Source organism: Triplophysa dalaica, chromosome 13 (assembly GCF_015846415.1).
Source record: "Triplophysa dalaica isolate WHDGS20190420 chromosome 13, ASM1584641v1, whole genome shotgun sequence".
In the NCBI taxonomy this organism is placed as follows: Eukaryota; Metazoa; Chordata; class Actinopteri; order Cypriniformes; family Nemacheilidae; genus Triplophysa; species Triplophysa dalaica.
The window spans coordinates 20667212-20681256 of NC_079554.1; the positions used below are offsets into that span (position 1 = coordinate 20667212).

Sequence of the window (14045 nt, forward strand, 5' to 3'; positions counted from 1 at the left end):
TGTGATCTCTGTTATTGCACATTTATTTTTAACATTTGGAAAACATTCTGCCTGCCAAATTGCTCCCTCATATTTACATATTTTAAATATCACCTCTAAAATTAACAGCCTTAAATGAATTGGGGAAAACAAACTTTTGATAAAAACAAATCATATTCATGCACATTCACAGCAAAACTGTACAGTTTTTTTTGTGTATTCCACTGGCATAAATGTAAACAAAATGAATAAAATAAATAAATATTTTTTCAGGTATTCAATAATATTTAGCTTTTGTTGATCACATGGAAACCAAACATTGTAACATTGTAAACCTACCGCTGTACTGTGACTACACTGTAATTTATTATTTATATTATTCATAATTTATAATGTTAACTAAGCATTTGTATATAAGTGATTAAGCTCACATTTACATTAGCGTTATGCATATAACGGTGATGGTGAAAAATATTTACAAAGGACATGGTAATGAGATTTATAATGGCCTTCCTAGTACAAAAACATTAGGGATGTGTACTAGTTTTTTGCATGCTGAGTTTACTGTTTGTCTCTTCTCCATCTGTCTACACTGCTAGTGACACATTTCTGTGTTCTACAAGAAAGAATTTGCAAAGAAAGAAAATACCTAAAGCATTCCTCACATTCCAGACTCTCGATCCGTTCGTATAAACAGAAAACCTTATCTGTTTAAACAAATAGCGACAAGTGTGGTCAAACAACCCCAGAGCCATTTCCAGGCAACAGTCAACGTGTCGTGTGAAACCCGTGAGTCAGCGAGCGTGATAGCGGTCTGTCACATGTTCGCGAGGCATCTTTTATTCAAACACCCAGCTGACAGGTACAACATAATATATTGCCTCTTACAGGAATCACTCGCTTCGGTTCCAACCTGTTAGAGAACAGAGAGGCCGACTCATCCGAGCAACCGCACATACCTGCATACTGAAAAAGAAGCACTTAAAACCCTTGTTTGCTGTGTACTGACACTATGTGATGATATTTACTTTTAAGTTTCAAGAGTTCCTACTTACATTAGACAAAGTAACACAATGATATCAAATTGCAAGTTTTTTTCTTTAAGTATGATTATGTTTGATTTTCTGATACCAGTAGACTAGTGTTCTCCAGAACATTGAGAGAATTCATTTTTGGAAGATCCAAGCATTTAAAACGTTCAATCTCTCACTTCCGCTGATACAGATCTGTGACTTCTATGACATGATCCTGCACTTGAACTTCTTATCAAATTCCAGGCTGTGGCTCAGGTTTCTAGATTTTATTTGTCACATACTCAATGATATAAATATTCAAGCGGAAGTGAAATTTAAATCTGACATACTCTGTTTCAAAGTTTTGAAGTTCTCTCATTGTGAAGAGCTTAAAATAGATTACTTAATGCTTTGAGGGCGATGAGTTGTCTCACATTCTTTGAGTTGAATTGATGCATGGTTTACGGTGCTTTCCAGACAGACTCATGAATGTGTTGCAGTATGAAGAAAACCGAAGGAACCACCAAGAGGCTGAGCCTTCAGACAGAAGCACACCTCCGCATTAAAACCAGCTATCCTCACATCACCTCGGGGTCAGTCTATGGCACGACAGCAAAGGCACCGGCATGCTACCCGGCAGGCTCCGAGAGCACAGAGAAAGAGACACGAGGAGAAGATGGAGAGGTAGACAGAGGGCAGGGAGGAAAGAAGTCTTCTTTGCTGAGGCTGCTCAGCATTCACGCCCCCTCCGAAGCCTCATGACTCACAAGGGGTGAGTAGCATCACACCCACCCCTTCCCTCCCCGTGGCCCCTCCTGAATGCCAGGAAGAGCCGAACCACGCGTCCCCAGCAGAAGGAAAACAGAGGAAGGCGGCGGAGGATGAAAAAAAGGAGCCAAAAGCCACAGCAGCAAGTTGGCCCACACAACTCCGTTGCTCCCGTGATGTCACGAGCATGTGACCCTGCTTCTCCAGTGACAGGGAATGAGAAAAGAGATTTTTAAAGGCTCGTGCCTTTCTGGGTTTGTGTGAAGGCTCCGCTCACCTCACCAGCGACCACAGAACCGCAAAAGTTCGGCTCAGGATTTTCGCACGGGACGGCGCGTAAATGGTTAATTGTCGTCGGTCAACATCAGGTTTAAGGAGCGCACCAGCCAGTAAGTACACTTCAACCGCACTAAACTCTGCAGTACGCTTAGCTCCATCACGTCCAAAAAGGCGACATTTTTTGTAAACCAGACCTGGTCATTACTTGTGGTCATGAAAATAGTTGATACAGAAACGCATTTCTAGCGGATGTTTTTTTGCATCTTCCCCTGGCATGCCGCGTGTTCCTAACCCAAGACGCATCAAGGGTCAGCGAAACCGCGAAGCAGCAAAAATCTGTACGCCAAGTGACCAACTGTGGCGACATGGCATCCAACAGCCTCTTCAGTTCTGTGACCCCGTGTCAGCAGAGCTTCTTCTGGGGTAAGTGCCCGGCGATTTATTCTGTTTTTGAACATTCCACGTGGTAAACTTTTTAAAAGGATCTGCATCTCATGTGTTGATGTTTACAAACATTCCCCAAGAGGCCAACAAGCTGAATGGGTGTACGGACTGTTTTAGAAAAGCCTGAATACTGGAGAGAGTTTCCTAATGGATATATATGTAATGCATTTAAAAAAGTAGGGTATATGAAATCCAATATAAAGCAAATAAGCAAATGTTGGACATGGACTGTTGGGTAAGTGGGTCCGTACAGGCTTAAAGTCAATTTGTGGGACGTAACTGTCTTCACATGGGGTAAGGTAGAGAAAATAATTTTAAAGATTGGAGATAAGCTTTAAAATTGTACTAGATTTTTGCAAGTGTGCATTTATTTTTATTGTGAGCTTCAGAATCTAACTCTTCTTTCAATTGAAAAAACTCAAAAAGGAACATAGATGTTTTTCATTTTTATTATTATTTTGTAGCAGAAAAAATATTATAATTAAAATTTTATGATTCTTGTCCCCTGATGCTGAGCAGAAATATAAAGGAATGTCTTATTTTTTATGATATTAAAAAAATATATTAAATAAACAAATCTATCAGGCAGCCGCAAGTGCAAATCCATATTGTGCATAAAGAAATACGACTTTCCCATGTCACACGGAGGAAAAGTAAGAGAGCCCATTCATTCAGGGCTGATCTATGGGTTTTGCTGATTCCTCCAAGAGAAATGTTGTAAAGCAGTTTTCAGGTCTCAATGTCTGCTTTCCAAACACAGCTGTGCGAGGCCTGTTCCCCTCAGCGTGCACTGAGCTCTGTCGCATGCGTGCCGAGAACCACAGAGAGCCACTCGCAGCAATCAGCAGCCTCTATTAGCATGTTAACCTCTGACCCTCGGCAGGCTCTCTGGGGTACGACTAGACCAGGATGAGAGGAGCACAGAGTAAAGCTTAGCTCCTGCTTAGGATGAATATGTCTTTGCTGTGGCTAGCATAGAGATGTGCAGATGAAAAGAATTTGGGTTAGACAAAAAGCCGACCTAAGAAAGACCCTCACATTTGTAATGTGAGATGTACAGTAGGTTGTTTAAAATGTTTTAATTTCCACAACACAAATGTTGGTTTTACGCTCAAGGGATAGAACACCCCAAAAATAAAAAACATGTTACCATTTATTTACATGAGTTTTTGTGGAATACAAAAATGATATTTTGAGAAATGTATATACAATGGAAGTCAGGTTCATTCTTCAAAATATCTTCTTTTGCGTTCTGCAGAAGAAAGTCATTCATGTTTGGAATGACACAAGGTTGAGTAAACAATAAAATCCTTTTCATTTTTGGGAGAACTATTGCTTTAAAGCAGCAGTTTTTATTGTTTCAAACTCGGTTTCGTTCCTTTTTTCTCTCATGCGTCAGCTATAAAAATGTTTAAATTTTTACTGTACTGTAATGTTTAACAACTCCACGTGCACGTGTAACTTCTAAATAATTTTTCAAACTTGAATATAATCTGCCTTATGCGTTTTGACCAGAGGAAAATATTGAAATAGTAAGTTGATACTTAAAATTACTAGTTGGGCTATTATTTTATACAGCATCTGAGCAAGTCAAGTGAGGATCCACAGAACGTCAGGGTTTAAACTGTTTTTAATATTACTCAGAATAGCGAGGAAAACTTTTATCATTTTATTATTTCACGCATGACACGTATTTCAATCATTTAAATCTAACTCTTAAATTTCAGGCTACCCTATAGTGTTTTCTACATACTCAACATGACGCAAAAAAAAAAAAAACACAGAACAGAACAGAAACAGACCCAGACACATTATATTTCATTCAGGCTCCACTATTGAGAGATTTGGATTTAATTAAGTAGAAAACATTCTCTGTAACTCTGCCTAATGGCAGATGGGTGTGGAGTAATCGTCTACATGTGTGGCATAAGACAGACTCGCTCAGTTTCTCCGGGGCATATTTTGTTGCTCATACTCAAAACTGAGCTACAGTATTGACAATTATCCCATGGTAGCAATTATCATTTAGCGAGAACGCCACAGAGATAGAAAGAAAAACCTAAAACTAAAGTCTGATGAAAGAAAATAGGATTGTTTAGTTACTCCACGAGCAATCCAAAGAATCCGAGATTCCTAAATTAGTCGAGAAGGAACATCAGATGAGTATTAAAAGGCAGCTTCTGTTGCCCGCTTAGATCCCGCCGCTGACATCTTAAAAGCGAACCAGACAACGTTTTTCCAGAGCAGGGAAACCTTCTCATCAATAGGTAATTGAAGCGGGGGGAAATCTCTAAGAACTGAGGGCAGCTTCTGTGAAGGGAAGGACCATCTAAAAATATCATCAAAGGCATATTCATTTAGAGCTATTTAATTGTAGCTGGCGAGCAAACATGTAATTTTAACAGCAATTTTTAGATATTGAACGCTCCCTTGACTGTATTCAATTGCTAATAGGCAGATTTCGTGTGCGTGTTTGTGTGTGTGCACGTTAAACCCCAGAGGAAAGATTTGTGGCTCCAATGTTGTTCTTTCGTAGCTCATTAGACTTTATGCAGTTCTAATTTTTGTTTTATTCAGGTATTACCTTTGCATCAGAGAGTTTTCCTAATAAAGATTAAATTAAAGAGGCACAAACACTTGTTATAAAGCTATTCAATTATTGAGGAAGGCACGCTCTGAAGAAGGGATAAACCTAGATGTTGTGTTAAATTAACCCAGAAAATTGTTTGTATTTAACCCAACAATGGGTTGAAACTAGCCATCATTTGTTTATGTTCAGCCTAACGTTTGGGTTTGTATCTTTTGACCCAACACTGGGTTGAAAAAACCCAGTATTTTTTTGAGTGCATAATTTGTATCATTTGGAATTTGATGAGATGTTTGTTTTTTCTAGAAATTTATGACTTTTGATGGCAGGCCCTGATATTATAGAGATATAGCAGAGATCTTGTCTGTGATTGATCTTAGCTGTTAAAAAAAAGTTTCAGACTTTTTATTTAATTTTTATAATATGAATATAACGATTATGTTGCCCGATTGTGTTCCCCATTCAGTAATTTCCTACGAAACAGATCGAAGCATCACAGGAACTCGTAAATAAGCATTAAAGCACAACTAAATCCTATATTTTTGATATATGTCAATTTAATCAATTTAAATGTTACTAATTTTGTATCAATCATCCCCAGAGAAAGATCATTTACAGATGAGATCTCTTTAATATCTCTGTTGTTTTTGTTAGACAGCAATGATATTAAATTGAAGGCACGATATGAGTCATGTGTCATCATTTATTCATTGTCATGTTGTTTAAAAAAAACTGTATATGACTCTTTTCTTCTGTGGAACACAAAAGAAGATACTTTGAGAAATGTCTCAATGTTTTTGTGTTCTTACCATCGAAGTCAATGGGGGCCAAAGTTTGTTGTCTACCAACATTCTTCAAATTATCTTCTTTTGTGTTCTGCAGAAAAAGAAAGTCATACAGGTTTGTGATAAAATGAGTATGAATAAATGATGGAATCATTTTCTGTTTTTGGCAAACTAAATAAAATATGCCCACTACCAAAAACTCCTTGTGTTTGTTTGATCAAATGCGAATTTGCAATTATACTAGAAGCCGTCTCGCATTTTAATCAGATAAATGAGTAAAATGTTACATTTTTAATGTGTATACTTACATAATACTGTCGGTTATTCTACACGTTGGGTGGGATGTATTATATTGTCCACACAGGCTTTGATCTTGCTTAAGAACAGTTGAATGACAATAGGAAAATGCAATTTGATTAATGCACTTAGTCATACAGCACAAGAACATAATACTAATCCCTTTTGTCACAGTCAGAACATATGCAGCGCGCCGGAAATGACGCTGCATAAAAGGGATGGCCTTACAGTCACGATACAACAAGCACCATCTCCTAATTCGGTTCAATTACCAACCCACACACTCCCTGGAGGATAAAGGTGTTAAATGCATGGGTTAGATCAATTGCACACCTGAAAATGAATTTGTTGGCATTGGAGCGCTAAGTCTGGCGACGGACGCCCACACAAGCCCCATGCTGTAATCTGAGCCGACCAATGACAAGAACAGGAAGTTGTAAAAAAAGGCAGGGATCACCTTGCGCCTCAGAGCTGCTCCTGTAGTGTCACAAGAGATGACCCAGCAGATCAGACGCCACCCACCTGCTTCGCCGGCAAGAGGCCTTTGTCCCATCTGAATCGCCTCCCCCGCATTAAAACGCGATAGCCCAATCGTGCTCGGCACAAAACCCCCATACCTGTTGTAAAAAAGCCCCTTAAATCTCTGACATGCCACCTGCTCTGCGTTCTGGAATCGGACACAAAGGATTCTGGGAGGCGCTCACGCCCACAGCAGCCCACACACACGCTGACTTTCACAAAGGCCGGAATGAAATATGCATGGGGCACAAAGCCGAATTCGAAGGGGAGAGCGCACACCTTGGCACTGCGTTCAGCACTTGCCTTTGATGTCGCTCTAACAATGTTTGAGGTGTCCTGAGGGACGCTGGGAAATCTGTGCATGGGGAGAAATGGGGCGGGGTGCTTCTTTCCAGCTCCCGTTTGACTTTTACTCAGCACATTCAGAAAGGATTCAAAGTAAAAGCAAATCTTTTGACAGCACTTTGAACTTAAGTCACAGGTTTTGGCTGGAGTCTGTTGCATGTACACAGAAACGATCGGCCTTGACTAAATGGGTCTTTTTACACTTCGACAGATCCAATAGGCGTTCTCACAAGTTTTATTTTCGACGCTCCTTAATGTTCTTTGTATAGCACCGACAAATATGCACGAGAGACTTCAAAGCGTCGACGTATAATTGTGGCACATTAGTTGATTTGTTGGTGGCGTGCATGTCTCCATGTGCGATGTTTCCATGTGTATGTGGGAAATGGAATGTCTGCGAGTGAATGGCACAGGGCGGCAAAAACACAGATTTTACAAGAAACTTCCCAGAGGAACAAGAAAATGAATATTGTGAAATATTTTCACATTGGCCCCGTCCCAAAACCTAGTGAGCTGCCTTGCCGTCTACTTCATGAATACGCCTTCTAAGACAGTTTTGCAACCATTATTGTACCGCATAAAAACCTTTAAAATTATAATATATATGTGTTTATCTATATATTAGTTATGGAATTTAAACATCAGTGTTTCTAGATGTATTGTTGTCAATCCAGTCCAGTGTCTGTTGAATTTCAACAAAATCAAACCTCAGGAGTGACAAAGTCATCAATGTGAAACACTGACAGCATGACAAGACACATGAAAACTGTGATTAAAATCCAGGTTATGACATACTAAATAGTGTTTAAAGTTTTCTTTAATACATGTTCTAATACGTTGTTTTGCTTAAATGTGAATATGAACTTGTTTTCTTTGCAGACTTTGAGGTCTGAGAATTTACAGAGCATCTTTTCTGTTATTTTGACTTTGGCTTATGTGATTGCATTTTCCACACATGGTCACATTCGGTCCCTTACAAGAGAAGAAGAGAAAACAAAAAGGTTATGCTACCTTCACAATATCCCATGAGGCCTTACAATGCTTACTAAGTAAGTATTTCACTAGATTTTGGAACACAGTCATCACAGTCACAGACGTTCTGTGAGAAATGTCTTCAAAGATAGAATGACACCTCTTAAAAGACAGCGGAATTTTGAGGCCCGTAGCGTTTTTCTTTTTAATGCCATTTTTGTTTCTTCCTTTGAAGGCAAATTATTCTTGACACATAAACATGTTTTCTCCATGTCTCTTTTTGTTTTCATGGTCTCTCATTTGTCACATGCCTTAGTTTAAATGAATAAAACTAGTTTAAAAGCAACAGTAAAATGGGAGAAACATTTCATTCTTGGTTATTGTTTGCAGAAAACAAATCTCTCTCAGGAGTTTTTGCTCAAGCTTTATTTTGACCATTTGACTGTCGTTTTTTCCTCAGTGGAAACAAAGCAGCCCTGTTTCATCTAAAAGCCCTAAAATAATCCCACATATACTGTATGTGAACATGTTCTGGCCACATGTTCATACCAACCTACACAACCACTGGGATACACACTCAGCCTACACGCTGCCCATGTTCTTTCCCTTCAGGGACAGTGAAATTTATCGCGATGGTAAACAACACCCAAGTGGCGGCTGGGATACCTCTCAAGGCCTCAAAATTACAGTGCAGCTAACCCCAAAATAAAACAGTACAGTATAGCGTTTAACCAAGCCCTTCGCTTGACCCTTGATGTAATAAAATCTAAAATATACGATGAAGATGATGTCATGTTGAGAGTGTGCTGTCATTGGTGGATTTGAGTGATTTTTGATTAATAATGAACAAAAATACAGACATGCATATTTATTCAATTCACCTGATGCCCTATGCCATGACAATGTATCCCGTATTAACCGTTAACCATGGTTTAATTGCTTTAAATAACTTGTCGTGGTATGAAACTACAACTTATAACTAAAAAAAAAGGTGTGCTCAGTGCTTACTATAGCAAGAACAGGTTTAATTTTTTGAAGGAAATATATAGTATTTTTCTAACTGCAGATTCTGTTCGAGTCTAGAGAGAGGGGGTGCGTCACTCTAAAACATTTTGGAAAGTTTGTCCTATCAGAACAGACCCGCCACCTTAATCGCTGATTTACAGTTTCTTGAGGGGATATTCTGAAAAGGTTAGCGTACTTCTGTTCACTGTGTTTTTGTTCAGCGCTTGGTTTATTTTCATTCAAAGTGTGAAAACAATGTTTTCTACTGATCAGACACGCTGACCCTGAGGGAAGGTTATATAATAACATCAGTGATTAGTGATAATTAAACTGCCCTGGGGATCTTTAACCAGTCGACTACATTAGCTTGAATTAATTCAACTTAGATGTGTCGCATTATCTTAATGAGCATAATTGAGACCAAATCGTTTTTCCATTCACTGCTCGGGTTATTAAAATGCCTTTCGTTTATTTATATCCTCCTTTGATTGTTAAGAATAAATGTTCATGAAACTGTCATGCGTGGAGATTGTATATCAAAAAGTAAAACATTTTGTCATAAGGTCAGAAACGTTATTGTCGCAGTTTAAGAGTTAAATGACAGTAACATCTGAGACATCTGAGATCCCCTGAGTCGAATGCCAAATAGTCATTTTGGTCAATTGTGAAAATGTGTAGATTGCATCGGTATGTCACAAGCGAACCGCAGGCGTATCACTCCTAAAGTGCTGCGATTACCAATAATATAAATTCTCCCGATGGGATTCGGGAAGTCGGTGAAATGATCCTCCGTGGGCTACAATCCCTTTGAGTTTCCTAAATTAGATATCATTTGGATTTCAAAATGTGGCCCAAACAGGCCGTTTGAGAAAAAAGGCTGCGTCTCGAGGTACGTTTAGTGTAGTTTCACCGCAAGCATTAATCATTTCAATCTTTACAACCTGTTCCAGTTGCGTTCCGTCCTGCTTTTAGTCTTTCGTCCAAAGGACACGCGGACAGTTGGTAGCTTGTGAGGAAAACTCCCGATGATGCATTATCAGAATGAGACATCTGTGTGACGTGAGCCAGTTATTATTTGGAAACATTAAATTCATACGATCGCCATACTTAAGAGCAGTGGATGTTCTAACGGGGTGAGAGAGTTCAGAGAGGTTGGATGTAATCCGTGCAGGCTGGAGTCGGTTCCTAAAGAAAATACTCTCAGACCCTAAAGACATTGTGGTAGTATCATTACCCTATACTTGTAGTAGCGTTTTCTCTCAATTACGCCGCACCACCCACCCCCCCATCCATCCGATTTGGCCTGTTACCGTCTCGAGAATCGGAGACTGAGAAGTCTAAACTATGTTTGAAACGTTTTCGGGTCGTGTTACCATTTTCCCTTAAGCGTTGGGAACGAGCAGCCCTCGTTGAAATATCTAGAAAGAATAGAGAGCTGGACAGATTTGCGCCCCATGAGAATGATTCGATTTCGAGCAAACAATGGCGGCCTTATTTTTATGCGAGAGAAATATCAGACTAGTAGCCAAGCAAATCACCTGGTCCCAGTGATTTTTGACGGGCTGGAATAATTCATTTAATCCACCGCTGTGCACATAGGCCAGGTTACATTTTACCCCTTTACCCCTAAGTTTACCTCCATGAGAAACGTTTTGCACGAGCGAGCGAGCGCAGCTGTGTTCATATTCCTGTTTTTTCAGTTTTTATTTCCTTTTTTGAAACACCTGAGCGAGAGCCCTCCCGCATCCAAACAGGGAAATAAAGCTGGAGCTGTGCGAAGCGGTGAGGTGATAGGTGATAGCTCCCTCGCGAGTCACTTTCTGGATACCTGCCTATGGGGCGTCCTTCAGTTACTCAATCCATCAGTGGTTTACATTATACAGCCAATAAATCATCCCCAATCTACTGCGGGACAAGGTGAAATCCCCCAACATAAATCTGCTGTTAGTCTTACCTCGCTCACGATGTAGAACTAACGGCTGTGGATACATGAGAACGGCGTAATAACTATAAATATTTTTCAACTAACCGGGCCGTTTCAGAAAGGAAGTAACGCGACGCAATCCACAGCGGAAGGGAAAAGTGTGAGGTGGAATTCTGAAGGTTAATTTGGTCCAAAATAAGCATGCTCTTGCAAAGACTTGATACCCGAGCTGCGTTCAGCGGTGCCTTCTGTGAAGGTCTGCTTTAGACTGATCCCGTGATTATTCCTCAAACTCACTAATCCACAATCGCTCAATTACACAGGAGATATTATTTGGTAATGCACTCTTGTCCATGCGTGTAAAAGACAAGCCTTTCACGATCTTCTTTAATATGACCTTTGTTCATTTAGGCAAGGAATTTATGGCCTAAAAAATTCAAAAACAGGGATTGGAGAAAATATTTAACATTGGAAAAAGTTCTCACTTCAGCTGTATTATTTAAAAGTGTGGATAAAAAGTGTCTGTTTAGATGCATAAATGTGTGTCTTTAGATTTGTGTGATTATTTACATGGATGTGTGCATGTGTGCGTGTGTGTCTGTTAAGATGTGCATATATGTGTGATGTGTGTGTATTAAGACATGTGTTAGCATTTAGATCAATGGTCAATGTGTACTTAAATGTATATGTGTGCATGTGTGTGTTTAGATGTGTGTGTTAAGAGTCTGTGTTCGGACGTGTGTGTTTGTGCATTTTGATTGTGTGCGTGTCTATTTAGTTGTGTATATGTGTGTGTCTCTTTAAATGTGTATACTGTATGCTGTGTGTGTGTGATGAGTGTGTGTTTAGATATGTGTGCGTTTGTGTATTTAGATGCGTGTGTGTTTGTGTGTGTGAATGTATTTGTTTGTGCACATTTGGATGACTGTGTGTGTGTGGGTGCATGTGTGTGTATTAATAGATGTTCAGATTGGTATACTATATGTTTGTGATGATGAGAGTGTGTATAATTAGCTGTGTATATGTGTGTGTCTGTCGTGTGATGTGTGCCTGTATTTAGATGCATGTCTGTGTGTTTGCACGTGCATTTTGATTGTGTGCGTGTGTAATTAGGTGTGTGTACCAGTCTGTTTAGATTTGTATTCTGTGTGTGTGATGAGTTTGTGTATTTGAATGTATGTGCACATTTACTGTAGATAAGTGAGTGCGTGTATGTGTGTGCATGTGTGTATTTATCGCTGTGTATGTGAGTGTTTGTTTAGATGTGTATACTGTATGTTTGTTATGACAAGAGTGTGTATATTGTGTGTATTCTGGACTTGGTTTTTATATGTTAGTGGGGGCCTAAACCTGAATGCACACCAACTCATGGGGACCTGTGTCATTGTGGGCATCAAAATTCGAGGTCCCCTCAGGCACAAAAGCTACAGAACGATAATTTTTGAAAATCTAAAAATGCAAAAAGGGGTTGGGTTAGGGGATAAAATATACAGTATACAACTCATTACGCCTATGGACTGTCCCCACGGAGATAATAAAACATATATGCGTGTGTGTGCTCGTGTGTGTATTTAGATGTGTGTGCACGTATTTAGATATATTGAGAAAACTCTCATATTGCGCTACGTCCCAATTCCCATACTATCCGTCCTAAATAGTATTTGAAAATATAATTATTATATCCCAAATCCTAGTATGCTGAATTTAGTATTCTCAAACTACACGGATGATCTACTGTTTCCAGTGCGAATCCATGGACGCTTAATGGCTGATATTACCCACAACTCAATGCGAGAGAGTTAAGTGACGAAACAAAACAGTACCTACTTTAAGGGCATAGTGTACTAAGAAATGGAAATGTCTTTGCTAATGATTTAAATCAGTTCTGTTAAATAAGGGAGACATACAAAATGGGCTTTAGAGTTAAGAATTCCCCTAAACCACCATTACATAGCGTAGCTCACAACCTCACCAAAACTCCTCATAAGGTAAAGCTTCCTCACATCAGGATATCAATATGACATCTTCCTCCAGAAACTCAAATGCTAGTCCCACACATGCTCAAAGAGGATGGCAAAACTCCTAGCCATCGCCATGGCAACAGACTTCCAACGACCCTCTGTCTCCATACTCGACTTCACTGTTAAAAGTTATTTAATGGGAGCCTACGTCACATATTATAACCCCCCCACAAGCCACAGAAGTTCCTTTTCTGTTCCTATTTTTATGTACAAGTGATCTCAATTAAAGACCTCCGTGAAGGCTACAGGCGGCAGACGGTTATGCCAATGAGAGCAAAGAGGAAATTGTCTTTGTAGCGCACCACCCCCCCACTTCTCCATCACCACCACAGCCCCCCCACCACCACACTTTCCAGACCGAACTGCCATAACGAACACAGCACTCGTCCAAGGACAGCACACATATTCCCCGGTCTGGAAATCACCCCACGCTTTCCCATTTCCTCCCGGTTTGTCAAAAACTCCACAATCTTGTCCCGCTTTGCCGAGGTCCTCGCGGTCCGCTGATGTCATAAACCGTCCAATGACAAAGTCACAGAAGTTACAGGCTCAGATTAAATCTCGGGGGTCGAGAAGGTCTTCCCGATGAGGTAAAGGGTTTGGTTTCCTCGTCTGGATCCCCGTCGTCTCCCTCTCACCATCACTGTTCTTCAAAAGCGTGCCAGGGATGGAAAGTAACTATTTCAAATTGGAAGCCCCATCAAATTGCTCCCCATAATTAAGTGTCTCCAAAAACGCACCGCTGTGAAATGGAGCCCTGATCCAGGGATTTAAGTGGCTGTACTTTTCCTCTCGACCGGCGAAAGAATGTGAGTAAGCAACAAAAAAATAAAAACATTCATGTAGCGCGTTACATAATCCTGAGGCTTTATGAATCTGAATTGGAGTCATTTGGATATCATTAAAGCCCTGGAGCTCAATGTCTCTTCATGTTTACATTACCAGCCAACAATGGTGCCTTTGTTTTGTGTCATCACTTGTAATGCCGTGGATCACTGTGTGTTTTTGTCGGGGGGGGTTTGGCTGGCTGATGATTGTATGACTACTTGTCTGGTTGTGTCGAAACGGTCGTGACAGTACCTCTTTCAGTAGACTCCGCTCCAATGG

General features: G+C 40.0%; 1 protein-coding gene across 2 annotated transcripts in view; it reads left to right on the top strand.

The window, feature by feature from the left end:
- Positions 1–1948: 1948 nt before the first annotated feature.
- Positions 1949–14045, top strand: part of runx2b (RUNX family transcription factor 2b) — a 36844-nt gene continuing 24747 nt past the window's right edge. For both annotated transcript variants that reach the window (XM_056765246.1, XM_056765247.1), the window contains exons 1-2: positions 1949–2149; positions 2337–2462. In XM_056765246.1, coding sequence (XP_056621224.1) covers positions 2101–2149; positions 2337–2462 — 175 coding nt within the window. In that variant the 5' untranslated portion in view covers positions 1949–2100. The remainder of the gene's footprint in view (positions 2150–2336; positions 2463–14045) is intronic.